At 51.2% G+C, this 27,963-nt stretch overlaps 1 protein-coding gene across 1 annotated transcript; it reads left to right on the plus strand.

Annotated features, from left to right (window-relative positions):
* Window positions 1-27,963, plus strand: LOC120388669. Its single transcript, XM_039510670.1, has 12 exons — window positions 1-35; window positions 1,408-1,495; window positions 11,455-11,569; window positions 15,313-15,395; window positions 17,190-17,228; window positions 18,331-18,431; window positions 19,547-19,630; window positions 20,307-20,376; window positions 20,969-21,034; window positions 23,700-23,749; window positions 26,751-26,782; window positions 27,835-27,963. Exons 2-12 carry the CDS (start codon window positions 1,425-1,427, stop codon window positions 27,904-27,906), a joined length of 783 nt encoding a protein of 260 aa, XP_039366604.1. The 5' UTR covers window positions 1-35; window positions 1,408-1,424; the 3' UTR covers window positions 27,907-27,963.

Genomic DNA, 27,963 nt, shown 5'->3' on the forward strand with positions numbered 1-27,963 from the left:
TCAATGGGGGAAACGGACAACTGTCAAGCTGAGAGGTGGGGGGGAGCCCAACTGTCACCTGAGGGAGGATGTCACTAGGCTGGAGAGTGGGGGTCAGGAAAAGTGGACAGTGTGAGGAGGGAGGGGATGGGGGTTGGGCAGAGGGAAGGGAGGGTAGAAATGGGGAGGGCCAGGAGAAGGGAAGGGGGTGGAGATGGGGGAGGAGAACCGGGGATGGAAACAGGATGAGGGGAGGGGAGAGGAGCAGGATAGAAACAGGGTGGGAGGTGGAGGAGGCGCATGAGATCCCAGACAGGGCCCAGGGGAGCTGCCCTTTTTGTCCCCGGCCGCTCGTGTGATTCCTGTACATGCACATAACCCTGCTTCTTAGAGCATAATTAATGCCCTCATCTTTCCCAGCTCCCCCCACTGTGGGGCAGGGATCTGCTGATGGGGAGGGACGGTTGTGGCAGGCGATCCATCACGTGTCCCAACTGTGCCCCAGAGCCGAAACTTCTTGTCTCCCCAAAATTCATCCCTCGGGGGACTGGTTTCTTTTATAAACCCCACTGCTGGGATAAGGGCAGGTCTGGTCTCTGCCCCCCAAAGGCTCCCTGTTTCCCTTAGACCAGACTTAGTGAGCTGCTGAACCCACCCATAGCCGGGTGGGGGGTAATCTCACTGGGTGCCCCTTCATGTCAGGACCCCCCACATTGTATCATGTGATGAGGGGGGTGGGGGCAGTCACAGCAGCAGACATACCTGCTGCTGGAGGAAAGGAGGCAACACCCCATTGTTGCCGGCACAGAGGCCCGAGGACAGCAACAGGGGTTCATTGCCCGGTGTGCTTCGCGCCAATGAACACACCAAGGTGGAGAAGCAGACAAAGTTTATTTGAGATCTCAAAGCGATGTCAGGAGACAGACACGTCTCAAATCAAGCACACAGCTACAAGCAGCTTTTCCCTTTTTATACATAACTTTAGCTAAGCTTTTTCTTCCCCCCCTCCCCTTTTTCCCCCTCCCACCCCTCCTGTAGCAATTACACTGAGCAGTAGCAATTACATTAAGTGGTTAAGTCATGCTTGGCATCTAACAGTCTAGTTCGTTAGTGACTCTTTTTGAACTGTTATCCTGTCTTATTCCCTTTGATCTGTTATCTTGCCCCTTAGCCAGAGGCATACAGGCCTCATTATTATTTCCTAGTACCGGTGTGAGTGGGGTTGCACCTGATAACTAGCTGTTACACCTTCCATTCTCTGTTGCTGGTTTGTTAGGTCGATTAAAGTTCAAACATGGAAGGGCTTTGGTTCATTTAGGCCTAGTACAGGGAGGCTTCATCGACACTTGTGGTCTTCCACCCTCCCGAGTTACCTAGGGTTATGTCTAATGACACCAACACCATCCCTGTGTCTGTGCGCTGGAGCAGAGGCCCTTGAACCCGAGATGTCAGGGGATGCCAGAAAGCAGTGGCTCAGACCCTGGAGGACGCAGCGAGCAGGAGCAGAGGCAGCGAGGTGAGCGCACTGGATTTTTAAATAATTTTTCTATTGATTTTTACCCGATGTGTGTCTGGCAATGTCAGTGCTGGTTTACAATGTTTTGGTTTTGTTTTTTTTCGCAATAATGCTGTTTATTCTGTACACAGACTTGTTTGTTTTGCAGTTGTCTTATGGATGCTGTGGCCGCACATGCTGCTTCATTGTTGTAGGGTCAGACACTGGCTCTGCTCACACACTGCTTTGTTGTCATTTCCATGTCTGCTTTCAGAATTGTGCTGGTTGTTAACACCTGTATGAAGCACACAAATGTTACTTACCCTGGCTTTAGAAAGGGAAAACCTGAGGCACTCAGACAAAGGAGACTTACCAAAGCTCACATAGTGAGTCAGTGCATCAGCTGGGAATGGAACCCAGGAATCCCCCTGTCATAAACAGATAGTAAGGGTTAAGGTCTCTTTTCCCTGGAAAGGGTTAACAAGCTCAGTAACCTGACAAACACCTGACCAGAGGACCAATCAAGGGACAAGATAATTTCAAATCTCTGTGGAGGGAAGTCTTTGTCTGTGTTCTTTGTTTGGGTCTTTGTTCTCTCTTTGGATCTAAGAGGGGCCAGACCTATTTCCAAGCTCTCCAAGTTCCCTGAAGTATTTTCTACTATTCAGTATAGTGAGTATTAGAAAGGCGGATTAGTCTTATAATTAATTTCTGCATTTGCAATTGTGTGTTTGCTGGAGAAATATCTTTATTTCTGTTTGCTGTTACTTTGATTATTCTGAGAAAGGAAGGGGTGGGTGGGGAAGTCTCTCCAGGTTTATAAGATAGACCCTGTAATTTTTTCCATCCTGGTGTTACAGAGATAGTGTACTTTCTTTCTTTCTTTTAATAAAAACCTTTTCTTTTTAGAACCTGATAGATTTCTTCCCTTGTTTGGATTTTGAGGGGAAGGGGAGGGGGGAAAAGTGAATCCCTCTTTGTTTTGATTCAAGGAGTTTGAATCAAGGTGATCTCTCCCAACGACTAGGGGAGGGGGAAGGAGGTGGGGGGAATGGTTTATTTCCCTTTGTGTTAAGATCCAAGGAAGTTGGGATCTGTGTTCCCCAGGGAAAGTTTTGGGGGAACAGGGAGTGTGCTAGACACTGGAATTTCTAGCTGGTGGCAGCTTTACCAGATCTAAACTAGGATTTAAGTTTAGAGGAGCCCATGCAGGTCCCCATCTTGTGGACGCTAAAGTTCAAAGTGGGGAAATAACCTATGACACCCCCAAACCCTGGGCATTAGTCCCAAGAGCTTCCTTCCTACCCTCTGCTATGGGGAGTCTCATGTCTTGTTAGTGAACAGAACTGACACCACTGGGCATGGAAACAAAACATAACCAGGGGTTGGACTCTGTCTGGATTGGGGTGCGGTGGTAGTTACACCATAACTAGGGCTGTATTAAATACATTTGTGCTTTGACAGTGGAAAGAATGGTGAATATTGTGTCTTTTGAGGAGTTTTAATGAAACAAAACTTGGGTTAAAATCTTTAGCCAGTGATGGACTCTTTGGTGTATTGATTGTACAATTTGTAGTCCTGGAAAGTTTATGGTATGCTGTTGAAAAATGGGTGTGGGCTCTGGGCTGGAGCAAGGGGTTGGAATGCAGGACTTGAGGGGGTCGGACTTACCTCAGGCAGCTCCTGAAAGCGACTGGCACACCCCTCTGGCAGTGGCTTCTAGGCAGGAGGGCCAGGGGGTCTCCGTGCGCCACTGTCTGCAGGCATCGCCAATGGGAGCTGTGGAATCAGCACTCTGGCTGGGGCAGTGCACAGACACCCCTCCCCCTCGCACGGGGCCCCAGGGATGGTGCCAGCCACTTCTGGGAGCATAGAAGAGCCAAGGCAAGTAAGGGAGCCTGCCTTAGCCCCACTGTGCTGCTGGACTGTTAGTGCCCAAAATCTCCCGGATTGGCTGCAGTAGCCTCCGGGAGATAGGGTGTGATTCCAGGAGACTTCTGGCGAAAGTTGGCAACCCTAGTGGAGACCGAGCCTGCTGCCTTGGACCGAGCCTGCTGCCTGAGTCCAAGCAAGCCTAATGCTAGTCCTGGCGACCCCATTAAAATGGGGTTATGATCCACTTGTGGGTCCTGACCCACAGTTTGACAACCGCTGCATTAGCCTATTTCTAACCACTACACTCCTCTCCCAGAGTTAGGGGTAGAAGCCACAATTGCCAATCACCAATATCCTACTGTTGACAAGTGAATACTTGTGTGTAACCCACTGAGAAGGCATTTGTCATGTCCTTCTCCACTGGCTGGTCTAAAAGAAGGCTGGTAATTACTCATGTGGTTCAGATAACACGGGCCTAAACTGGAGATCCGACACTTAAGGGAACAAACTCTGCTGCTGATCCACAGGGTGAGTCGAGTGTCTTCATGTTCTGGGTTTGTACAGCTCCTAGCACAATGGGGTCCTGGTCTGTGACTGGGGTTCTAGGTGCTACCACAATACAAACAATGATAGCTGTCTGGCTTTATGGGACTCACACAGTGAAGAGCCCAGTTTAAAACAGGTTTGTACTTAAAAATGGTGATGATCTGTAAATTATGGTGTGAATCACCAAAATACCGAAGCCAAGTTACTGTGCTGGTAGGATGGGGTGATGGGGAGGCACATCCAGGGACAGTTCCTAAAGGGTGTTGCTTATCCCAGAGGGGAAGGCCCCCCCCGCCCCATCTAGGAAGTAACCTTGAGAGGATGGGTAGGGGCAAGGGTGCTTCCTTTCCTGGTTGGCTTTGGAGTCAGCAGCAGGAGGGGAGCTGCCTCTGTGGCCCAGCAAGGAACATCTGTGCTGCTGTTACTGAGCTCATATTTGCATCATCATTCCAGGCACTCTGCCTGCTCAGGCCACCCCATCAAGAAGGAGACCCACAGTCCTGCAACACTGGGACAGCCCTGGGATCAGCCACTAACAGGGAAGGAAAATGGCAGATGACAGCAGGGAAGAGGGAGACATGCAGCAGAGAGCCCCGCTGCCCCAGGAGTGGGAAGACCAAAATGTCCAATTCTTGTTCCTGAACCATCTCCAGGGGCTGAGGGTGATTGGAGCGCCTGGATAGAGCTAAATCAAATTAAGTCCACTTTAATTCTGATTAAGAGCATCCACACAAGGGTCTAATGCGGGTTAACTAATCCACTTAAACCTCCAGAGCTTTCCAGCTCCTGATCAGGGTCAGACAAAAAAATTACATCAAGACTTTTTAAACAGAAGACTAGATATTTGACAAAATGATTCTGTGTGTGTGTTGAAAAGTTACAATTTTCTCGTTGAAAGCTTCAATGGAAATTCATCTAAGCTTTACACAGGGAAAAAAATCTTCTGCCTGCCCCAGAGTGCACCACGTTTAAGTCCTCACTGGCGGTAGGTGGAATCTGCCATCGTCCTGTCTCATGTTCAAGCCCCTGTGCCTTTGACCACATGGGCTGCTGTTTTTTGTGTATGGCACAGTCAGGGACAGGAGGGGCAGGTTGGGAGTGAGGGGATGGGATGGGAGTGGGGAGCAGATCCGGGGAGGGGAGTATCAGCACTCATGGCTGACCTGCAATGGCCCTCCTGAGTGATGAGAAGATTAACAGGAGCCCCACTGGCGTATAAACTCCTCACTGCTCACCATGTCTCTGCAGGTAACCAAACACTTGCCCTGGATCCTGGCCAGATAGGAGTAGGGTGCGTACCGGTTTCCCCTACCCACTGTGGCCATCCCACCCCTGGGGTGGCCGCCTACCCACCTTAGGCCAAGAGGCCTGCATTTTTCTGCCATGTGCCGGAGCCAGGAGGCTACGCAAAAGACTGTTGCTCCGCAATGCCTGAGGGTCAGAGCCACTAGACTGTTCGCTGCTTTGCCCTGCTTGAAGGCCAGGGCCTCCTAGACCGCAGCCCTCCATTCACTAACTCCCCTCTACGACTGGGCTGTCCCCACCGTGACCCAGTGAGGCGGAGTGGCCTCCCTCTGAGCCAGAGGGGATGGGACAACCGCCAACACACTGTAGGGTCAGTATTATGAATATAGGAATTTTGAGCCGTGTCTGGAAGCAGGGTGCAGAACAGTGCACAGCAAATCACCACAGACACGCTCTAGTTTGTTTTATTAATAAAAGTGATATTCCTTTCTCATTCACTGGTTTGTTGTTTAATGAAGCCCAAGATCTTTACATCAGTGCTTGGTGAGGATGGGGGGGTTGGGTAGCCAGGGTTCTTCCACCCTCTCACACACTCAGTCCATGCTGGGTGGTGTTGGCAGGGCCCCCAGAGCAGTGGGGTTGGCAGTAAACCTCCCACTGTGCTGCATGGGGAAGTTCCCCTCTCAGAGCTCTGTCCCCCGGCTGTCTGCAGACTCAGGCAGGTGTTTTTGGGATGGTTAAACCCAGGGCACGATTCTGACCTTTTCTCCTCACACATGAAACCTGGAAACTTGTTTTCTTCTAAATGCAAGATAAGAGTCAGCTGGGGCACTGGGCACAGGCCTATAGCACCTTGGCTTTAACCAGGCCTTGGGCATGGGCCTATAGTGCCTAGGCTTTAACTCTGCCCCAGGCATGGTCTTATATGGTCTAGGCCTTAATCCTGCCCTCTGGCAATTCATTTAATTCCCAAGTGACATTGGTGGGTCCCCTAAGAGGAGTTGGATATAAACATAAATTCCCTCGGCTGGAAAGTTGCAGTGTAACATGGCTTTATTGCTTAGAATCCAGAATGATAACACACAAGGACCCAAACCAGAAAGAGACAAAGCAGGCTGCTCCCTAAGGCAGCGAGGTCCAGGAGACCCCCACCTTGTTCTAGGCTGCTTTCCGTATCTGCCTGCTGCTAGACCCAGGTCACACACTTCCCTGCAGAACCCCCTGCCTGTCATTTACAGTGATGGCTTACAATTCCAATACAGTTTTCAATGCACCATGCACATGATGGATGGGTTTGGAGGGAGCTGGAAGTGAAACAGAAATAGCTCCACAGATGTGAAGGCCAGAAGAGCCCATTGTGTCCATCCAGTCTGACCCTGTGTACACAGGCCAGGGAATTGGGGACAGGACACCTGAGGCTCTGAGCAGAGCTGAGACTGCTCCTGCTGATCTCCACAGTGTATCTTGCTATAACATCTACCAATGTGATGGTCTCCCTCTCCCATTAATGTCAGGGGTGGGGGAGCAGGTATCTAGCAGTGCCCCCTGGCGTCTGTGACAGCCACTGCCAGCCCCGGCCCTGTCACTTGGCAGCCTCACTTACAGAGGCGGGTGGCTTCCGAACAAGCTGACCCTGTAGAAAGGTGCCCAGATGTCACCAGGGTGTGAGATGGTTCCCCTCTGGGCCTGATCCACACAGCACGTGAGTCTGTCCCACTCTCAGCTGCACAGCCTGGCTCTTTAGCTCACACTGTAGAGCCTCATGTGATGAGCTGTGGAGAGCCCCACAGGCACTGAGCAGACCCCTTCTGCATGAAACTTTCTGGACAGGCCAATGTTCCTGAAGGTGTGCATCCTGAAGGTGTGTGTATCATGTGCCTTTCCTGACCATCCTGCATTGAGATCTGTGAAATGACCCTGGTGATCCACAAACACCTGCAATACCATAGAGAAGTACCCCTTTCTGTTGATGTACTCTGTCGCAACATAGTCAGATGCCAAAATTGGGATATATGTGCCATCTATTGTCTCGCCGCAGTTGCGGAATCCCATTGCTGGAAAGCCACCCACTATTTCCTGCAGATTGCCCAGACCTACAGTCCTTCTTAGCAGGATGCGATTAATGCCCTGCACATTTGCATGAACACAACCCCAACAGTGGACTTCCGGACTCCAAATTGATTTGTGCAACAGACCAGTAATAGCCTGGACTTGCCAACTTCCACAGAGCAATTGCCATGGGCTTCTCCACTGAGAGGCCAGCTCTCATTCTGGCGGTCCTTGTGCCTCACGGCTGGAGCAAACTTCACACACAGTTCCAGGAAGGTGGGTTTCCCAATCTGAAAGTTCAGCAGCCACTGCTCATCATCCCAGACCTGGATAATGATGCAATTCCACCACTCAGTGCTTGTTTCCCAAGCCCAGGGAGTGATGATCCACTGTGTGCAGCTGTGCCATGAATGCCAAAAGTAATCTGGTGGTGTTTCTTTCCATGGCACACAGCAGGGCAGGAGCCATGGAGCCCTGCTCAGATTCAGAGCTCATGATATATTGCATGATCAGCCGCGTTGTGTACATAACACTGACCACAATAGTAGAGAGCAGTGCAGGATCCATCCTTTCAGGCAGAGATGGCAGGTGCATAGAACACAGGGGCTGTTGAAAAATGCCACAAAACGCAGTCAGAAGCCCATAAAATGATGGAACAGAAAAAACTAAATGTTGGGACGCTGAGCCTGCAGCCATGATGCACTGCAATCTACTCCACCTTCCCACAACTCTGAGCTGCAGAAGGGGGCGAGTTGCACAGTGGAATAGCTACCCACAGTGTCCATGCTAGAGCACCAGCAGTGGATGAACTCCACCAACAGGAGCGTTGTGTGATCATGCACAAGCGATGTAATTATTGCAGTTTATGATCGTTGGTGTAAGTTGCGTCAACTTAACTCTGTAGTGTAGACAAAGCCTCGGGCTAATTCTGCAGTCAAGACTTGTGCACAGGCCTGATTATTTCTAGATTTAAAAAAAATTGACTTTTTAAGCCTCCTTTATACATTACAAAGCGGAAAAGAAGTGGCACATGCCACTTCCATGAGCTATCACACTGCGGCCAATTAGGAAAAAAATTGTTCTCTGCTGAAGTTATCTGGACTGGAGGTGGTGACTGAGTACTGGGAGCTGCGTGACAGTGACTATCTGAACAGCCAGCTGGTGCAGGCAGGGCTGATCAGGCTGGGCACAGAGCCGCTGGCTGTTGGCTTGTCGCAGTGGGAGGGATGTGGGCAGAGCAGACTCTTGGTTCTTGGAACTGATGCTGCGCTGGTTTCAATGGCTCCCATTTGTGGCTGTGATTTTAGCATGGGGTTGGGGGATGTTTCCTTCATTCTTGTGAATTTCTGGAACCCCTGAGCCAGGACTCATCTGTCAAAACAAGTGGCAAACCCCATTCTCCAGCTCCAGGATGGGACCATGCTCCTCACACACTGTGCTCTCTGTTTGCCAGAGACATCTTCCCCCGTGTTTCTCCCTGGCTGGCTGCACTCTGGGTATTGTTCACTCTGGTTCTCATTGCTGCTGGAGCTTGTGTATATCTTCAATATGCAGGTAATTGGAATGTGTTATTTGCATGTTTAGAGCCCGGCCCTAGAGGGCACTGGGCTGGGGCATGGGAATGTCTTATTGTTCAGATATTGACATTGAGTTAGTTTTAGGAAATAAACCAAACTAACAAACACACCGGGGTCCATGGCCCCACCTGTATTAGTGTATTGCTCAGTGTTTCCCCTTCCTTCCCTGTCTCACTGCAATGTCTGATTCTCTGTCTCACAGTGAAGCAAAAGGCCTCTCAGAAGAAATGCTCCAAAGAAGAGATTCTATTAAAACTTTGCAGGTCTCCTGCTCTCTCTCTTGCTCTATCTGAAATGGATCATGTGTGCACTCTGTGGCAGGTTGGTATTTTCTGTGGGCTCAGTGCAATGAAAGGGATGGAGCCTAGTGATTCCTCATCTTCCACATTCTCACACACTCTGATGATAACAGGTTGGCAAATCTGTATTTTGAAACAGAAAACCAAGGGTCAGTGCTTGTGAGATTCCCTGCACATAGGTGCGGCAGGGAGATGGGCTTGACATGACAAATTTGGGTCAGTTTCTCTCCTACTAACTCTGGACAATTGCTTGGTGGTTCTATTCTCCTTAAAGGAAATGACACTGCAAGGTTAATGATGTTGTCTGAAATGATTCCATCCCTGTGACTGTCAACCCCTGGCACAAGCTCCCAAGGACAGTGGAGAATTCTCCATCTCTTGATGGCTTCATATCCAGACTAGGCACCTTTCTGCAGGCTGCTGTAGCCAAACCCAAGTTATTGGGCTTGGTGCTGGGGGAACTGGATGAGATTCTCTGGCCTGTGCTGTACAGATGATCCCTTCTGGCCTGAAACTCTATGAATCTATGACATTCACTCTCGAGCTGCACTAATAGACCATGGACGCACCATTTTTTTAAAGTCTACATTTCTAATTTATTCCACTGTGAAATGTTCAATATTTAAGAACAATATTGGTTTGCACTGTGGTGGTGCTAACCTGTTCTGCTGGGCACTGTGCACACATGCAGGGAAATACAGATGAAAAGAAGAGAGAACGGATACAACATGCCAGCACAGTGACTGGGGTTCACATGACAGGGACAACCTGGAAGGAAGAGCCCTGAGGATCCCCCTCTTTCATCTCCTTTGCCCTCTGCCATGCCCCTGGCAGCCACCATTCCTCCAGCTGGAGAGGGCTGGACAGGACTCCCCTAGCAATCAGTGCTGTTCTGTAACTAGCCAGAGGGGTCACTGTGGAGTAACTGGCCCCACCCCATGGGTCTACTAGCCCTGCCTCCGTTTAACTCAAAGCATGTTTTCAAAACGAATTAGTTAAACTGGTTCCAGTGTGTGTGTGTAGAAAAGGGCTAAGGAGTGAGAAACTCCCCCAAGTCTCCTGTGTGTTGGCGCATATCACTAACCACCAGCCCTGCTCCTGTCAAACCTGCTGGCTCCTGCACTGGGTTTAGGAGTGTGGGTGTGGGATGTCTGTGACTGACCCCAGTCACTAGGGAGTGTGCAGCACCACCCAGTGTGTGTCTCTGGGTCTAACTTTTCTCGTGCCCATTTCAGATGCTGAGAGGAAGACCTTGGAATCAGGGACTTGGCTATAACCCTAGTACACGTGTGTCTGTTTTCACACTATGACGAGATAGAAAAATCACCACACCCGCTGTATGGACTTCAGTCACCTTCATGATCATCCCCCCTGCCCTGGGAAGTAGCAAACCCTGCAGCATTTGCAGCTCAGATTTCAGTATCATCCTTAGCACCAGAACATGAAGTTAGTGCATATGGGATAGCAGGACTCAAGCAAGGTCTGCACTGCCCAGCGGCCGAGATTACAGGGGTGACTGTGAAAATAGCAGTGTACACCAAAATGCTGTGCTGTAACCCCCCATGTGGATGCTGTGGGTGTGAATTAAAAGATTCCTAGTTCATTTTAACATAGTTATATTTGAAGAGAACTACATTAGTGTGAACTAAATGTAGGGGAAATGGTTAGTTTGCTGTTTATTTCCTTGACAGGCCATATCACCATCTTGGATTGCCTCAGGTTGTCCTTTGGCATCCATCTTGGTCCCCCTTCTTTATCCCCATTTGGTGCCTTTTTGGTTTGTCGCGGGAACAGGTTAAACATGTGACCAGCTAATCTGCCTAGTGACAAGAAGGCTATTTAAGACCGCCTCTCCTGTCACTCAGGGCTGTCCACCCTGGAGGAGCAGTAGGAGCTGTGTGTCCCTGGAGACACCAGTGAGCACTACTGATCTCTAGCGATAGCCATTGCCCACGCAGGGGTAGCTGAACCCTTGGCGAGGTAATCTCCAGCCTGCTGCACTAGCCATCTAGCACCTGTATTGTGTTGGGGAGGGGTTTCTCACACACACTCACAGGATAGCAGACCACAGGCCAGCCATCCTCACTCAGACCCACAGCCAGGGTGATGCAGGGAAAAAGAGGAAGAAAGAAGACGGTGTCAAAGTTAGACTCAGGACTCACAGTTTGTCAGACCATTCTGTTTTATTAGCACAGTGCTCTGCTAATAACACCCAGATAATGTGAGCACCATGCAAGACACAAACTATCTTATGTATACAGATAAAAGGGTGAGAACTTAACAAGATAAAAAAAGGAAGCAGAATCAGATAAGTTTACCTGGGCTAGGCATGCATATCTTATTTCCTTACTAACTATTACCCATCTTTAATCCATTCTTATTTTTACAGTATAATTCATTCTACTTTCACAACGTCTTGCCTGAGAGGACATCAATCCGGTCCAGCAGAGCATGTCCACGCTTGGCCGTGCCGGAGAGGTGTCTCATACCTGCCGATGAGAATGGTACAGTTGTAATCTTAACATCTTTACTTTACCTGCCATACCATCTTGGGGTCCGGGCTTCAGGCCCCGAGGTGACATTAGCAGCCGAAGTGTTATTTGTTTACCTGATATTTGCACTGGTGTTTACTTTGTTTTAGTTGGGGTCCTGGTTTATTTTACTGCTTTAATTCTTGTTAATGAACTCTAATCTGTTTGCCCCATTCATTTGCATGTGTTTTTGTTAAGGGTACAAACACCCAGTGAGAGATGTGGATTGGGGGAAAAGGGCCTGAGTACCTGTGAGCTCCAGAAAGTTGTCGGAGCCCTAAGATAGATACCGTTTAGTGTGCACCAGCAGCATATACATGGGGCAGTTGCAGCACAGGACTTTGATGCATGCTGCAGATCACACCCCTGTAGACCGAACTATAGGACTGTGTGCACAATTCTGATCTGCAAAATTCCAGCTGTCTCAGTGCTGGGCTGCCTGCATGCACACAGCTCTGCCAGTGCCCCTCAGTGCCCACCTGCAGCCCCCTGATATCCCAGCCCTGGGCTTCTCATCCATCACAGGTGCCCCTCAGTACCCAACCGCTACCTCCCTGCTATCCCAGCCCTGAGCTCCTCAGTCCTGTCCTCTTCCTCACACCCTGCCCTCCCCACCAGTCTAGGCCTGGGCCGCAGATGAACAGAGCCTCCTAACCCTACTATATTCTGTAGGGGCTCTGTGAGGTGAACTCTGATGGGACCCACCACCCACATTGTTCCCATGAGATCCAGGTTAGGACCAGATTCCACATCTCTACAACTCGGGTAGCCAGACACATGCTGGTTCTGCTTGAGATAGCGCGCTAACCATGGCAGTGTGGCTGGGGGTAGAATAGGCAGCAGCTCAGGGTAGCTGCTCGAGTACGTATCCAGGCAGTCTGAGTGGGTTTGTACTTGAGTGGCTAGTCCAGGCCGCTGCTCCTGCTATCTCCGGCTACCCTGCTGCTTTTGGTGCACTGGCTCAAGCAGAGCTATCAGTCTGCTGTCTGCCTGTTCAAACTGGGAAGCTCACTGCCAGCTGCAGTGTAGACATACCCAAAGTCTGGAATAGCCCCATATCACTGTGCTTGGAACGACCCACGCTGAACCCATGATGGTCTCCTTTTCTTCTATGCCCAGAGTGCCGGGAGCTGTGTGAGAGGTCACAGGGGTGTCCTGTAGGACAAAGGGCAGGAGGGAGGATGGCAGATTCCCAGGAGGCTGGGGCAGAGATAATTACAACAAGCCTGTTGTTATTTGGGATCAGCTCCTCATAGCCTATGGGGGCCTGATGCTTTACAGACTCCCTCCCAACAGAGCTGGCAGATTCCACTAGAAAATCCAATTTTTCTTGAGCATCAGCAGCTCAGGGAATTTGCCAATACACACAAGTGAAGTCCAGACCGCTTAAGAATTTTGCATCCCACAATAGATGAAGTAGGTCATCTATCTGGGGCATGGGGTCTGGGTCTGGCTGGGGGATGGGTTTACTTTCCTAAAGTCCACAAAATCCCTCATGGTTTTATACTTTTCAGGTGCCATCACAACAGGAAATGCCCTGGGGCTTTTGGTCTGAGCCCTGTGGGACTCGCTCACTTTCCCACGCTCTGTGAGGGCGGCTCTGTCACTGCTCAGACCCCTGGCTCTTGGGCTTGAGAGACAGGCTCCCTTGGAAAACATAAGAGACAGAGAGAAGGAAACACAAAGACATTGTCTGGGCCAGAAATATCACAGTGTGAGGTTCTTCAGTCCCACATCAAAGCATGTGATACACCCCCACCCCACTGGGCAGCTAGCAAAGGTCAGGCAAGGGTGAGCTCACTGCTGGGCGGGAGAAGAGGTGTACTCTGCAGATACTTGTAGCACCATTGGCTTGTCAGGTGCAGCCGGACTGTGCATGCAGAGAATCACTGAGCTGGAGCTGCTGTTCATGGCACTGCCTGTCCTTTCCCTTCCCTCTTCTGAGTAGCAGCTCTCTAGTTCTGAAGCATCTGGCTCCATTAATATCCCTTGCAGGGCTGAGGAGATGAGTCTAATTCTTCCCCCGGGGTTTGAGCTGGGGGAGGGAAGGAGGAGTCAGCCCAAGGTCAGGAGCAGTGGTGGGGAGACAACACTCTGTGAGATCAATGAAGCCCCTGCAACCTATTTCCCAGCCTCTCTCTGACACTTGCCCTGTGTTTTCAGGCCCATCCCAGCCAGGCTCTCCCCACACTGGGACACAAACAGCCCCTGTGTGTTGGCTTCCAGGGCCAGAAGGGACGTTCGCTCAGCCAGTCTGACCTGGACAGCCCAGAGACTCCCCCAGCCCCCTGCACTGAGCCAATAGCTCGTGTGGGACAGAGGATCTCCCAGGAAGGCCTCCAGCCTGGCTCTGACACCGTCAGGGGATGGAGAATCCCCCCTGCCCTGGGTGGTTTGTCCCAGGGTTAATCACCCGCCCGGATAGAAACTGGAGCCTGTTTCTCACTGGGACTTGTCTGGCATCAGCTGGGCCCAGGATCCCCAAGGCTCAGCCTGTTCCCAGCATTAGAGGAGGGAGGGCTGTGATGGGGAGGATTTGTGGGAGGTGGGAGCTTTGGGTGAATAGCCCCAAGTCACTGGAGCCCTGGGCTGTGGGCTCAGCTCTGACGTAGCATTGTCAGCCCTAGAGCTCAGAGCCTGTCACCAAGGGGGGCTGGACAGGTGGGAACTGGCTGCCCCACGGGCCCCCGCGAGGGAACGGCAGAGGGGACGGAGCCCAACTCCCCTAACAACTGGGGACTGGATGGCGCCACCTCCCCGGAGTCAGCAGCATGTGGCCCCGAGGTGATAACTAAGGGCTTCTCGGGTGACACACGGCCACAGCTGCTTTCCCAGCAGTGACCACCCAGTGCCCGTGCAGGGCACAGCTCACACATGAGGGCAGGCGGCTGGGGTCTTCCTGGCCCTGCTCTGCACGGAGAAGGAGCTGCCCTTTCTCACCTGCTCCAGGTCCTTCAGTAGCTGAGACCAGATTCAGGAGCCCAGCAATGCAGATGGGCACCTTGTGCGACTGACAGAGTGCCCAAGAGAGTGATGTGCCTACCTCTCATTGGCTGCCAACAGGAGTCAGGTCCCCGGCCTGCCTAGGAGCTTTGGTGAATCCCAGTATATGCCTGGCTGCAGCACTAGGTGCCTAAATACCTTTGTCACGCTGACTCCTGGTGCAAAGAGAGGCAGCATGGCCTATTGGTCGGAGCACTGGCCTGGGAATCAGGAAATCTGGTTTCTGTTCCTGGATCTGCCCCGCTGGGTGATCTTGGGCTGGTGTCCCCACCTTCCTGTGTCTCAGTTTCCCCATTTGTTTCCCTCCTGTGTAAAACATTTTGAGATCTATGTATGCTCTAGTTATGGTTATTGTTAAATCCTTCAGCCAGGCCTTGGTTTAACAGGGTGGGTTTGGCTGAGCCCTCTGTTACTAAATCAGGAGAGGGGTTTTATTAATGTATTTAATGTGTGTTTGATTCTCAGGCTCCCAGTGCTAAATAAAGATGCTGTGGCTGTGGGGGGGTGTATGGGACAGGAAACGGGGAGCAGTGACAATCAGACGTGAGGACAGGCAGAGCAGAGAGGGGCTGCGGTGTCCCTGCTGCCTCAGCCATACGGCCCTGACGGGGACTCAGAGCAGCGACAGTGTCTGGAATCACAACCCTGAGGGGCAAAGGGAGCAGGTCGGAGCAAAGAATCACTGCAGATTGTCCCTTCCTATCCCTATCCAGAGCAGACATCGCTGGGCTGTTTCTGTCCCTCTCGGTTCCCACCACTGCCTCGATGATCCTGTCTCTGTGCCTCTTGCTGCCCGGTGAGTATCCGGGAACCCTATGCTAATTTGTAGGGGGTTGGGAGGAAACAGAACCGAGAACAGCCCTTGGCCCAGGGAGTCGGCAAATCCCCTTTAGTGGCAGAGGGGGTTGTGCTGTTGCGATGTTCGAGGGAGTGGGACTGTCCCAAACCAGCACAGGGCCAGCGCTCAGTGCTGGGGATGGGCCGGGACTAGCAGTCGGCCCAGGCTGGGTTTACAGTCACAGCTTCACAGAGTTTAAGGGTGGGAGACACCATTAGCCCATCCAGTCTGACCCCTGATAGCCCAGAGCAGAGAACTTCCCCCAGCTCCCCTGCACTGAGCCCAGTCACTTGTTTTTGACTAAAGCATCCTCCGGAAAGGCCTGGCTGTGACTCCCCCACTTCCCTGGGGAGCTGGCTCAGGGGGTTAATCCCCAGTGTGGTGAGAAACTGCTGCCTCCTTTCTCACTGGAGTTTGCCCAGACTCAGCGTCCAGACCTTGGGTCTGGTTCTGCCTGTCTCTGCTGCACTGAGGAGCCCGTCAGCACCTGGGGTTTCTCCCCAGGAAGGAGCTTGGACACTGTGACCAGCTCAGCTGTCTGACCAGCTCCACACACGGAGGTCCCCCAGCCTCTCCTGGGAGGCCTCTTCTCCAGCCCTCGCAGCATTTTTCTGGCTCTGTTCTGCACCTGTGCACTTTTCCAACAGCCTTTTAAACTGGGACTCCCAGAACCGGATGCAGGATCCAGTATCGGCCTCTCCAAGGCCGCATGCCGGGGGAAATCCCCTCCCTGCTCCTGCTTCCTGCTCCCCTCGTTACACAGCCCAGGAGCCCATCAGCTCTGCTGCCCTCATGGCGCCCTGGGAGCTCATGTAGAGTTACTTTTCCCCTGGGGCCCTAAATCCTTCCCCTGGTCCCTGCTGTCCTGGCCCAGGCCTCAGGCTGCAGGTCTGGCTGGGTTCCTTTTTGGGAGCTGTGACCTGGCATTTGGCTGTATTCAAACCCCTGGGTGTCCCTGGGCCCAGCTCCCCACACCAGGGACATGGAGTCGGGACGGGCTGAGCTCGGGGCAGGATGCTCATGGGGTTTCAGCTCAGCCTGGAGGCAGAGAGAGCAGGGAGGGCTATTGTCATTGGAGGGTGGGGGATTATCGGGGTCCAGCCCCAGGGCTCCCTGTTACCAGCAGGCCAGAGACACTGAGCTGGGGTCCAGGCTGGACTCCAGTTCTGGATTCCCCCAGAATTCAGGGGTTCTTCATCAGGGGGTCGGAGTCAGACTCGTAAAGCCAGGTCCAAGTCACACAGTTTGGGTCCAATCCCAGATCTGTGTTTTTTGTTTTTTTTTTGTGGGGGGGGGGAAGTGTGTTGGGATCAGGGAATCAGATTTGGGCCTGTCTCTCAAACATCTGTATCAGATCTGGGCCCTGTCCCTGTCTGTCTGTCCGTAGCGTGTTCCATGCTGCAGGCTCTGCTGGGGAAGTGAGGGGCTGAGCTCAGTTATCGGGACTGGGGATGAACGAAGGTGCTGCCAGGCTGTTAGCAGAGACGCTCAGTGCTGATCCCCTGGGGGCATGGGAACCCTCTAGGCCGCCCCCATGGGCCTCACCAGCCCAGAGGGGACCTGTGGGGGGCGGGGTCAGGGCTCTGCACAGTGCATGGCACAGCCTCGTGGACCAGTTGAGGGTACTCCTGGTGTGATAGATTGGGTAGGAACCAGGACTTAGGGGGAACAGAGACCCCATCAGCTATTCAGGGCATCACACAGCAGGGGAGGTTCTAGCCAGCACTGAACACGTCACCTTTCTGTTCCCAGCGCTGAGTCCCAGCAGCCAGGAGATCTGCTCAGCTCCCGGTGAGTCCATCTGTCTGTCCCCAATCTACCTATGGCATTTACCCCTCCCTCTCCAGCCCTCCCTCCAACCACCACCCATTGGGCCGCTCCCTGCTCAGCACAGTGTCAGCGGCAACGGCATGGGAAGGTGGATGGGACTGTGTGCGATTTGTGCAGGGCACCAGGTCTCCTGGCTGACCCCTCTCTGCCACAATGCTCTGCACTGCCCCCGGTCTGGTGTGACACATGGGTGAGAGAGTCACATGCATGGCCCATCCCATGCCCCGGGCATGGCCAGAAGGGACCATTAGATCACCCAGGCTGAGCTTCCATATGACCTGGGCCATGGAGCTGTGCCCAGTGACCCTGTGTCCAGTCCAGCAGGGGCTGGTGGAGCCAGGACGTGGCTTTTCAGTCATGGCCGCGTTTCTTTGATGGCTGCCTGCCAACCAGGACAGGAACAGGGGACACTGCCATGGAGGGGAAGGTGGTGGGCAGATATTGACCTACCCAGAGGCAGCAGCAATTGCCCTGTGAGTTCAGAGCTGGGTCCCATCGCCCTGGCGATTCCTGGGAAAGGGGGATCTTCTCCCTGCTGCTGCTCCAGGACCTTCCCTTAGCCTGGGCCTGGAATTGCCTTGGATTCCCTTAGCCAGCTGGGAGGGGTGGAGGGACAGGAGGGGCACTAGAACAAGGAGGATGTTAGAGCAGACACTGGAGTGGTTAGGGACTGGACACAGCTCCTTTGCTGTGAGCCTAACACTGAGCTCAAATGAGCTGACATGGGCCATGCAGGTTTTTAATTGCAGCATAGACATAACCTTAGAAGCTGCGAGATGCTTCCACAGCAACCAAATTTCTTTAGCAAAATGGTCCATGGGCTCCCCCTAAAATGCCCCACTGACAGCTCTGATCCATTCCCCTTCCCAGGTGCTCTCCCTGCCCCCATCCTCTACCTGAGCCAGACGCCTGTCCAATCAGGGGGCTCCGTGATGCTCCGGTGCTTGGTGTTCTCCCAGGCCCCTGCCACTCGCGTCATCTTCTGCCAGGACAGAGAGGAGGTTTTGTCCCTTACGGGTTCGAAGGAGAAGGCCACTTACGACTATAACTATACAGTGTCCAGTGACAGCTCTGGGAATTACTCCTGTGGCTACGAGATCAAAGACAGCAACAACCGGGTGAGCAAATCCCAGCTCAGCCCTGCTAAGCACCTCAGTGTGACATGTGAGTCAGGTGTGTCTGTGTCTGTGTGTCAGACCGTGAGGAAGGGAGGGAAAAGGCATTTATCTCCTGTAGGAAATTCTGATATTTAAAATTTTATTTTCATATGGAATCAGGACAAAAAGTCAAAATGTCATATATTTCATGGATATTCAGCAACATTTTGATTCAGAAACATTGAAGCTTCTTGCTGAAAAGTTTTTATTTTGGAAAAGCAGCATTTTCTGATGGAAAACTGTTCTGTTGGATATTTGTTGACCAGCTCCTCACACATTTCTATACACTGTACTGATCTCTGGTCCCAACTTAGGAAAGCTCTCAGCTGTGTGCTCAAGTCCAACTCTATTCAGGACAGCACTTATGTAGGGGCTTATTTTTAAGCAACTGGTAAAATCCCACTGATGGAACTAAAGTGGTTGTTTAAAGTTAAGTTTTGTACCTGGGTGCTGTTCCAAATAGTGATGCTTCCTTGAAGCAGGGCAGTTCTCACAGAACTGGGGGAAATCCAGGTTTATTTCCACAAAAAATTGTGAAGAAAATTATTTCATTCAAAACTCATTATGGGAAATGTCAGTGTTTTGATGAAAAAATATTCATGAAACTCAACAAAAGTTTTCCTGTGATCTCATTTTGACTAGATATTTTCCTTTGATCTGGGTTTTCAGAGCAAAAAATAGACAAAAATGTCAGTTGGAAACAAAAATAGTTTTGCTTTTTTCCCTTTCAAATGGATGTTTTCCTTCCATTTCTGGATTTGAAAACCTAAAATGAAACAACACTGTTCATTTAAAACAAAATGAAATGTTGTCTTTCATTTCAAAATTATTTTTCTGGAATGACTAAGAAGATCATTGCATGTGTACTGTTTGGGGGAAACATTTTGATTCAATCAAACTGTGTTTGGATTAAAAAATGTTGTGTCAAAATGGCTTGTGGAAAAACTTTACTCACCAAGAACAGCCAATAACATCACCCTGCAGATAATCGTGGGGTGAGTGACCCAGGTATGTTCCTGAGGACATGAGGGGTCACTTACCACAGGGCTCAGCCAGCTCCAGCCAGTAGGGACTTGCCGGTGGCTGCTTGGAGAGGCCATTCACATTGAGGTTCTTTCCTAGGGCTGGATCTGAAGCTCCTGTTGGGAATTATAATCCCTGCAATCCTGGTTCTGGCTGTGGTGCTTTATCTTCTGGGAAAGAAAGGTGGGTATGACAGTGAGGCCAAGCAGTATTAGCAAATGTACAGACAGACGTGGCAGAGACAACCCCTTAGATACCCTGTACCCAGTGTGTCTGGGATGGGACACAGATCACTGAGGCTGCAGTTCAGGAAGGCATCCCCTAGTCAGGAAGGGCCTGTACGCCTGTGCACTTTCCTGAATCAGGACCTGACAACTCTGAAAATAGAGCTCTGGACACAGCTCTGCCCTGCCAACCTTTTCTCACACGGTGTCCCCAGCACCAAGCTTTCACAGCACCTGAGTCAACTCAAGAATCTCGAGATTGGCTTAAAACTCATGGGATTTCCAACAAGTCACCAGTGTGGGTTCTTTGTATTTGCCTGGGGGATTTGATCTTTCGGGGCCTTTGGGTCATATTTTCAGGCTTTTCTCCGCAACAGAGTTAAAATTTATTTGTAATGAAAGCCGAGATTCTCACTCAAGCCCCTGATTTTCAGACCTGGGGCTTTATGGAGAATATAAAATGTTGTGAGACTGACTCTAAAATTGTTAGACTTGGCCACACCACTCCCAGGGGCAGTCAGTGGGGCTGGTGCAGAAGGGCTCAAGGCTGGCCCATGGGGACCAAGCTCGGCACAATACAACGATTAATTGGGGCCGTGTTGCTGAGTTTCTATCTTTCTCTCTCTGCCCACAAGGAAATGTGTCCACGCCTCTGATCACATTGTCTAACTGCCTTTCAGCCATGTCTCTACCAAGGAATCAAAGGTAGGAGAAATTATTCCTTTTCCCCATCTCATTTCCATTCTGAGTCTCTTCCTTCTGCCTCACAGAAGGGTCAGCGGCCACTCCAGCCTTTCAGCAGAGCTGAGCTCTCCTGCTGGGGGGGTTTCAGTCTGTTTGCTATCTGGAGGAGTTTTTGAAAGCGAGGGCAGGATGAACTCCCTGGTTGGGGTTCCATGGAAATGCTTTAAGGAAGGGGTTTGCCAAAGCGGGGTGTTCCCATCGAATTCACCAGCAGCAGAGTGAGCGTGTTTGAAAATCTCCCCTGGGTGTGTGAAGAAATGAAAGTGACCCTGTTTTACACTCAGGGAAGATCAGAGTTGGTTGGCCACAAAGTAGCATTGCCTGACCCAGCAAGTTCCTTAGAACCGGGTCTGTCCTTCTGGGGCAGGGCTGGGAGTGACCAGGCCTGGCTGGGAACCAAGGGTCTCCAGTCCATCCAGCTGCAGTGGGTAACACCCAATGTTAGCTCTATCGGCTGCATCTGGTTTAGTGCCAGGCTCGGTGCATCCACACACTGACTCACCCCGAAACACCCACAGTGGGTTCCCTCACAGTGGCTGTGATTTCGTTGCAGGTCTGTGCATGGAGTAGCCGTAGCATTTTCCCGCCTGCTGGGGAGACCCAGGCAGCAGGGACGCCCGTGAGTATTCAGAGTGAACTGTACGTGTGAGCAACATGCTGTGCTGAGGGGCTTTGAACTGGTCGCCTCTGCAGCACGGCCCAGGAGGACCAGCTCATAGGGACCTCAGGCTTCCCCTAGCTCCAGGGGAGCTGCCAAGTGCTGCTGGCTTGCTGTCTGCCCCCCACCCAGCCAGGGGGCTCTGAGGGACCCCTCCCAGTGTCCAGCACACACAGAGACCCTGAAGGGACCCCCCAGAGAGTGTCTAAGGATCACTCCCCATTACTCTGCAAATAGCCCCTGCCACTCAGGGCTCCCCCTCAACTCCTGCTCTGATTCCCGATGCCCTTTTTGCAGCCCAGTAGGCCTGCTACACTTCTTCTGAGGGCCATGGGACCCATATGCTTGTTCTAAGGCCTGCCTGGCCCATGCTGGCCTCACAGCCCAAAGATCAAAGCAGATTCATCAGCTGCACATTGCCCCTAGAGGGACTCCAGCAAATCTACCTGGCCATGGCCCAGAGGGGCATGATATGGGGAGCAGGCTGCCCTGGTCTGTGGGTGGGGCAGAAAGAGCCAGGTGGGAGTTCAGGAAGCCCCTGGGGTGACCAGCTGAACACAGAGAGGGAAAGGAGCTTGGGGAGACTAGAGGCAGATTCCAGGCTCTGCCAGTATCCGGCCCAGTCTGGGTTCCCAGTGCAGCAACTCTGCCAATAAAACTGGTGGGGGCAAGGGGGACACGGCACAAAGACCATCAGTACTGAGAGCCCCTACTCCGCAAACTCCCAGCTGTGTGTGTTCTCTACCTGCCTCCTGTCCCCGATTTAGGGCTTTAAACAGCTGCCTGTCTCCAAACATTCCTCCCTCCTTCCTCTAGCCATGTGACTAGCCTGTCCCCACAAACACCCCCACTTGCCCTCCTGACACATGGAAGCTGGTTAGCAGATTAGGCCAGCAGTAAACTGGCTGGGGATCTGAAGCTGAATTTCCATTCTGTTCAAAGATATTGAAGTTGAGCCTTAATTATTGTAACCCTTCTGCCAGCTGGAGTTGGCAGGGATGAGGGCCCGGTTCAATATCTGGGGGTTCCTTTTCAACAATACAACCAGAACTGGCTCGAGCCCCACACAGTGACCTGAGACAATTACACACCATCCCTGGGTGCCTCTGAGAGGCAAAACTTCCGCACTCACAAGCACAGAGTCTGAGTGTAGAAAAGAAACTTTTAATGAAAAGAGGGAAAGTAACCCAGCATTAACTTGGGAAAACACCGCAAGCAGGATTCATAAACGTAAAACTATGAGCAAAACACCCACCCAGAGTACATTGGGCTGTGTCCTTTTGCCTCAGGTTCTTAAGTCTTTAACATTTCCCTCCCTTCTCCCACCACCACACCCCACTTACAGTTGTTATCCTTGGTCAGTGAAACCTCAGACCCCAAAGGTGCATCTGCAGAGTTCACCTCCCCACCTGAAACTGGGTGCATGTGGGGAAAATACCTTGCTTGTTCTGCTGTCTGGGTACTCAGTCTGGCAGCAGTGACCCCACTAATCATTCAGTACTCCACGGGCCAGCCTATCCTCTGTAATGTTTTGAGGTTCTATCATTCCAAACAGTACCAAGCTCTCAATGATTTCAACTATTAATGGTAGAACCTCACTGCTAGTGCAGATTCTTGTATCAGAGACACTGTCCCCATCCCCTGCCTAGCGAGTACAGTTATGTAGAGGGTGAGTCCCTCAATCAGGGTATGCCAAGCACTATCCTGCTGCCCTTGATTGACACAGCAAGGATAACAACGCTTTGTTACCCCTGCCCCCAATAACAAAGTGATGACAACAACAGCCCAAAGTGACCATTTTGGCAAAGCAGCTCCATGAGGCTGTGCACCTAGGCCGAGTGGGTGTGTCTATGCAAACAAGATTGCTTCATGAAGTCTCCTTCCCCAGCTAATCATTGGATTTCAGGAGAGAGCACATGCAGACCCTGCTTACAAGATATATGTTTAGTTTTCAGAATCTACATATTGTGAGCCAAAAATGCAGTTTTATTTCAGTGAAAAAATTGCAAACAAACAATTTTATTGATAATGTTTCATAGAACACATTGGGGTTTTTTGACAGAAAAAATCAAAGTGAACCAAAATGTCCATTCAAAGCCAAACAAAATTAACATTTTGTTTCTTTCAGATTTTTTTCATTGAAAATGTAATTAAAATGAAACCGTTTGGGCCAACCATGTCATTTTGTTTAAACTATTGTTGGGGGTGGGGGGGAAGCCACTGAAAAATTTTACCAAATTCTAACTGAGCACAAATGACAACTTCTGTCCTGAGATGTCAGGGATTTTTAGTCCTCCTTCCCTCACCCACCCCAATCTTAACTACAACCTGACCAAGTGGAGCTTTGGCTGGCTGTTTTGTTGGCTGTTTTGCTGAAATAGGACAGGATGTTAAATTCTCATCTTTATTAGACATTCCCTGCATAAATGGTAAAGCCGCCATGTTCCTTGATTATCCAGAAGTAGGGTTTGCTGCCTTTCCACTGAGTGTGAGCTGAATCAAGATCCAAGGTCCTACGAGGAGGACCAGTCATCACAGGAAGAAATCTGCTCACAGCTGGATTGCTGAAAACAGAGACTGAGCATGCAGTGTGACTGATACACCCTGTCCTTATTCCTCCCCACAGGGAACGAGTCCAGCGTGACACCAGTAACCCTTATGAAGAGGATATTCACTGTAAGAGCTTTTGGAGAGTATTGGGGTTAGTGGGGTCACATGGGGAGAAAGGTGGGGGTTGAGGGTAAATGTGTTAATTGGTGGGCGATGGACAGATCCCAGCTCAGACTGTCTGGCCAAGAGTTAGTCCAACAAACTGCCTGTGATAAAAGTGAGTGAGGAGAAAGAGTTTGCAGGATCCCAGGGATTGTGCATCTGAGTTCCTGAGGTTCCTTTGTCCTACCTTTTGTCTGTAATCCCCAGTCCTGCATTGCCATGGCTTAGGTGACTGAGCCAAAGTGTTACCCCTTCCTGTCTCTCATGGAAAGGACACATCCAGAGAAAGCTCCCATTGGAAAGTCTTCCACTCCCTTCACTGGGAGCTGGGTCTGCTCGGTGATGACCAGTCCTTCCTGCCCTGTGCTAACATGGACCTGTAGCCATCTCACAGCTAGTATGGCTGAAGTGGCCACCGTGTTTTCCCCGACTCACAGCTTGAGGTACTGGGAGTTGCCGAGGTTTTGCCAGGTTGTCTGCTGCACCTCCGGGTCCACGTAGGGGGGCTGGCATTGAACCGTGTCAACATCTATGCCCCAACATCGAGCCTGGAGCAGGGGCATTTTTTTCAGCAGGTGTCCACCTTCCTTAGCTCCTTGGTCCTTGAGAGTGCCTGGTCATGGGTGGGGACTTCAACAACACCCTTGAAGATTGGGACCTCTCGTGGACCGAGAGGTGCTCGGCCACCATGGATGTCCTCCAGGAGATTGTAGATCATCATGCCCTGGTGGACATCTGGTGCGACTACCACCCAGACAATGAGTCCACTTTTACTTATGTCTGGGTGGAGGTAGCTTGGTTACACCACTCCCAGTTGGGTTACATTTATTTATCCCGTCATCATCTCTCACGGGCCCACTCCTCCAGCATTCGGCCAGCCCGTTCTCAGACCACCATCTCATCTGGTGGCTGTGACAGCCTCTCTCACCTTAGAGAAGCCAGGGCCAGCCGACTGGCATTTTAATAATAGTTTACTGGAGGATGAGGGCTTTGTGGCATCTTTCTGGGAGTTTTGGCTGGCCTGGTGAGGGCAGAGGAGTGTCTTTCCCTTGATTCTGCGGTGGCGGGATGTGGGGAAGGTATGTGCCTGGCTTTTCTGCCATGACTACACCCAGGGCACCAACTGGTGGAGGAATGTGGTGATAGAGCAGTTGGAGCAGGAGGTCTTGGAGCTGGAGAGGCATCTGGCCGCCAGCCCCAGGGATCTATCCCTCTGTGGAGCATGCCAGGAGAAGTGGGAGGAGTTCTGGGTTCTTGAGGACCATATGGCCTGGGACATGTTTGTTTGATTCTGCATCTGTCTTCTTCGGGAGACGGATCATGGCTTCTGTTTCTTCTACACCCTGGAGAAAAAGAGTAGGGGGCTAAGAAGCATGTCACCTGCCTTTTGGCAGAGGATGGCTCCCCCCTCATGGATCCGGAGGAGATGCATGGAAGACCATGACCTTCTATGCCACCTCTTTTCTCCAGACCTGACCAATGCTGACATTTGCAGAGTGCTCTGGACTGAACTCTCAACAGTCAGCATGGGTGACCAGGACTGGCTGGAGCTGCTTCTCACTCTGGCTAAGTTTTGGGAAGCCCTTCGTCTCATGACCACTAATAAATCCCTGGGCATGGATGGGCTGATCATGGAGATCTACCGTGTGTTCTGGGACATCCTTGGCCCAGACCTAGTCACTGTCTGGGCCAAGTCTTTTGGGAGCAGGGTTCTCCCTCTGTTGAGCAGCTGAGCTGTGCTCACCTTGCTACTGAAGACCCTCCTTGACCCTTCGGAACTGACGTCCCATCTCGCTCCTCAGCACGGACTACAATGTCATAGCAACGGCCATCTCACTGCAGCTGGGGTCTATGCTGGCAGACGTGGTCCACCCCAACCAGACCTACACCGTCCTGGACTGCTCCATCTTCTACAATCTATACTTGGTCCAGGATCTCTTGGAGCTTTGATGTAGGGATAGTCTATCATACCCCCTCCTGTCCCTGGACCAAGAGAAGGTGTTCAACAAGATGAACCATGGGTATCTCCTGGGCACTCTGTGGGCATTTGGCTTTGGGTCCCAGTTTGTGGGTTTTCTCCAGGTGCTGTACGCCTCTGCGGAGTGTTTGGACTGGCTCAACTGAACCCTGACCAAACTAGTCAGCTCTGGGTGAGGGATACATCAAGGGTGTCCAGTGTCAGGCCAGCTATATACACTGGTGATCAAGCCCTTCCTCTGTCTCCTCCGCCAGAGGTTGACAGGGTTGGTGCTTCGAGAGCCAGAGTTGCAGTTGGTCCTGTTGGCCCAACTGCCGAGGACGTGTTCCTCATGTTCCTCGTGTTCCAGGACTTGGGTGACCTGGTGTGGGTGGAGACCTGCCAGGCTATCTATTCATCGGCCTCCTCCACCCAGGTCAACTGGGTCAAGAGCTCTGGCCTAATGGTCGGGGACAGGTGGGAGGTGAGCTTCCTCCCACCCACGCTTCAAGCCATTTGGTGGAGCGCGGGTCCGCTGGTCTACCTTGGTGTTTCCTTTCTGCCATGCATCCTTCTCTGCTGGAGAACTGGAAGGATTTGGAGGACAGGGTGGGTGAGTCCCATGCAGCACCAGGCTGGTATTTTGAATCAGAATATTTCCGGTTTTGGCCAAAATATTTCAGTTTGGGGGCATTTGCGTTTTGAACAAAATGCTGAAATTTTCTGCCAAAAGCTGCCTCTGTTTGTGACAAAAGAGCTCTGTAGAAACCCAGACATACAGTTTCCACTGAACATCTTCAACAATTGTATTTAAAAGTCCTTCAGCCATGGTATCACCTAGCAACCCTGCTCAGGATCAGGCTCCATTGTGCTCAGTGCTCATGGGGGATCCCTGCCCTGGCTGGGGGAGATGGGAGCCATGGGGTTATAGTTTGTGCTCAGTGATGTGCCTTCCCTTAAGGGCATTTACTCCCAAGTGACAATGTGTAACTGTCATTCTGTCCCCAGACGCCTCGGTGGATTGGCTGGGAAGCTCCAGGGTGAGTCGTAGTTTTTATTAATGATAAAGTGATAGAAAAGAGTGACTTGTTTGCCTGTTCCAGCTCGGCAGTGACTCATTGGCTTGGAACTTGGATTTACTCAGGATTCTCAGGCTTCAGGTTATGAAGGAACCAGAGAAAGCAACAAGAAAGACAGACACAGGCAGAGAGCACTTGGAGCAGGACACTGAGAAAAAGCTGAGAGGGACAGAGAGTTTTTGGGCAGAATGCTGGCTGGAAAAAGACTTGGAGCGGGGATCAAATAAAGTGCTTCTGAGGAGTTTCTGCTGCTTGTGTCTCACACACAGACATGCAGCTGCAATCAAATCAACCCCTGCCCCTCAATTTCTTAGCAGATCCTTAGGAACTCACTTAAACCACATGACTCTGCCATGCCCAGACTTGCCTGAGCTCCAGTCTTTGGGTACTGGTTGCCTATTGCTTCAGCTGAAACTAAATAAAGGGACATTTAATGCTGCCCTTATTTAGTCTCAATCAAAGCTTTCTGTCACAGCCACCAGCTCCAGCAAGGTGCTATGATTGTCCATAGATTAGAGAAGCACTTGGTAGGAGCAACTAATCTCCAGCATAATAATAATATTTTAAAAATTGCCTAGAATCATTATAAACGTCGCCATTAATAACATCAGTGATTTAAATATGAAACTGGACAGGAAAAAACTACACTGCCTGCAGCACAGAAGAATCCTTATTTCAGATAATAACACCCCACCACAGGAGAACCTGGCACTACCTGGATGTGTCAGCTGGCATGAAGAGAGGGAGAAGGGCTCCACTGCCCAGCTGGCAGGTATCACGGCAAAGCCCGGCTGCCTGGGGGCAGAAAAGGGCCACACCAAGGCTGGGGAGGGGGAATTCTGAGTTGCCTGCCTCAGAGCGGTTGATGTAGGAAGTGGGGCCGTTGGTGTTTCTCAGTCTAGATGCCCATTAGAACTGCTCCTGATATACATACAGCAGTGCTGTCAGAGAGACATTTTCTGGCTTTAGGCTGGCTTAGCAGAAAAGTAACATTACTGTGTTTTATCTTAAAGCAACCACTGCCCCAGAGAGAAGAGACACCGACATACGCGGACATCAATCTGCAGCGGGACAGATGTCATTAATGCTCCACTTGCTGAAATGTAGGACTCAGTGTGCAGCTACATCACAGAACCTTCCAA

Source organism: Mauremys reevesii, linkage group 22 (assembly GCF_016161935.1).
Source record: "Mauremys reevesii isolate NIE-2019 linkage group 22, ASM1616193v1, whole genome shotgun sequence".
Taxonomy (NCBI): Eukaryota; Metazoa; Chordata; order Testudines; family Geoemydidae; genus Mauremys; species Mauremys reevesii.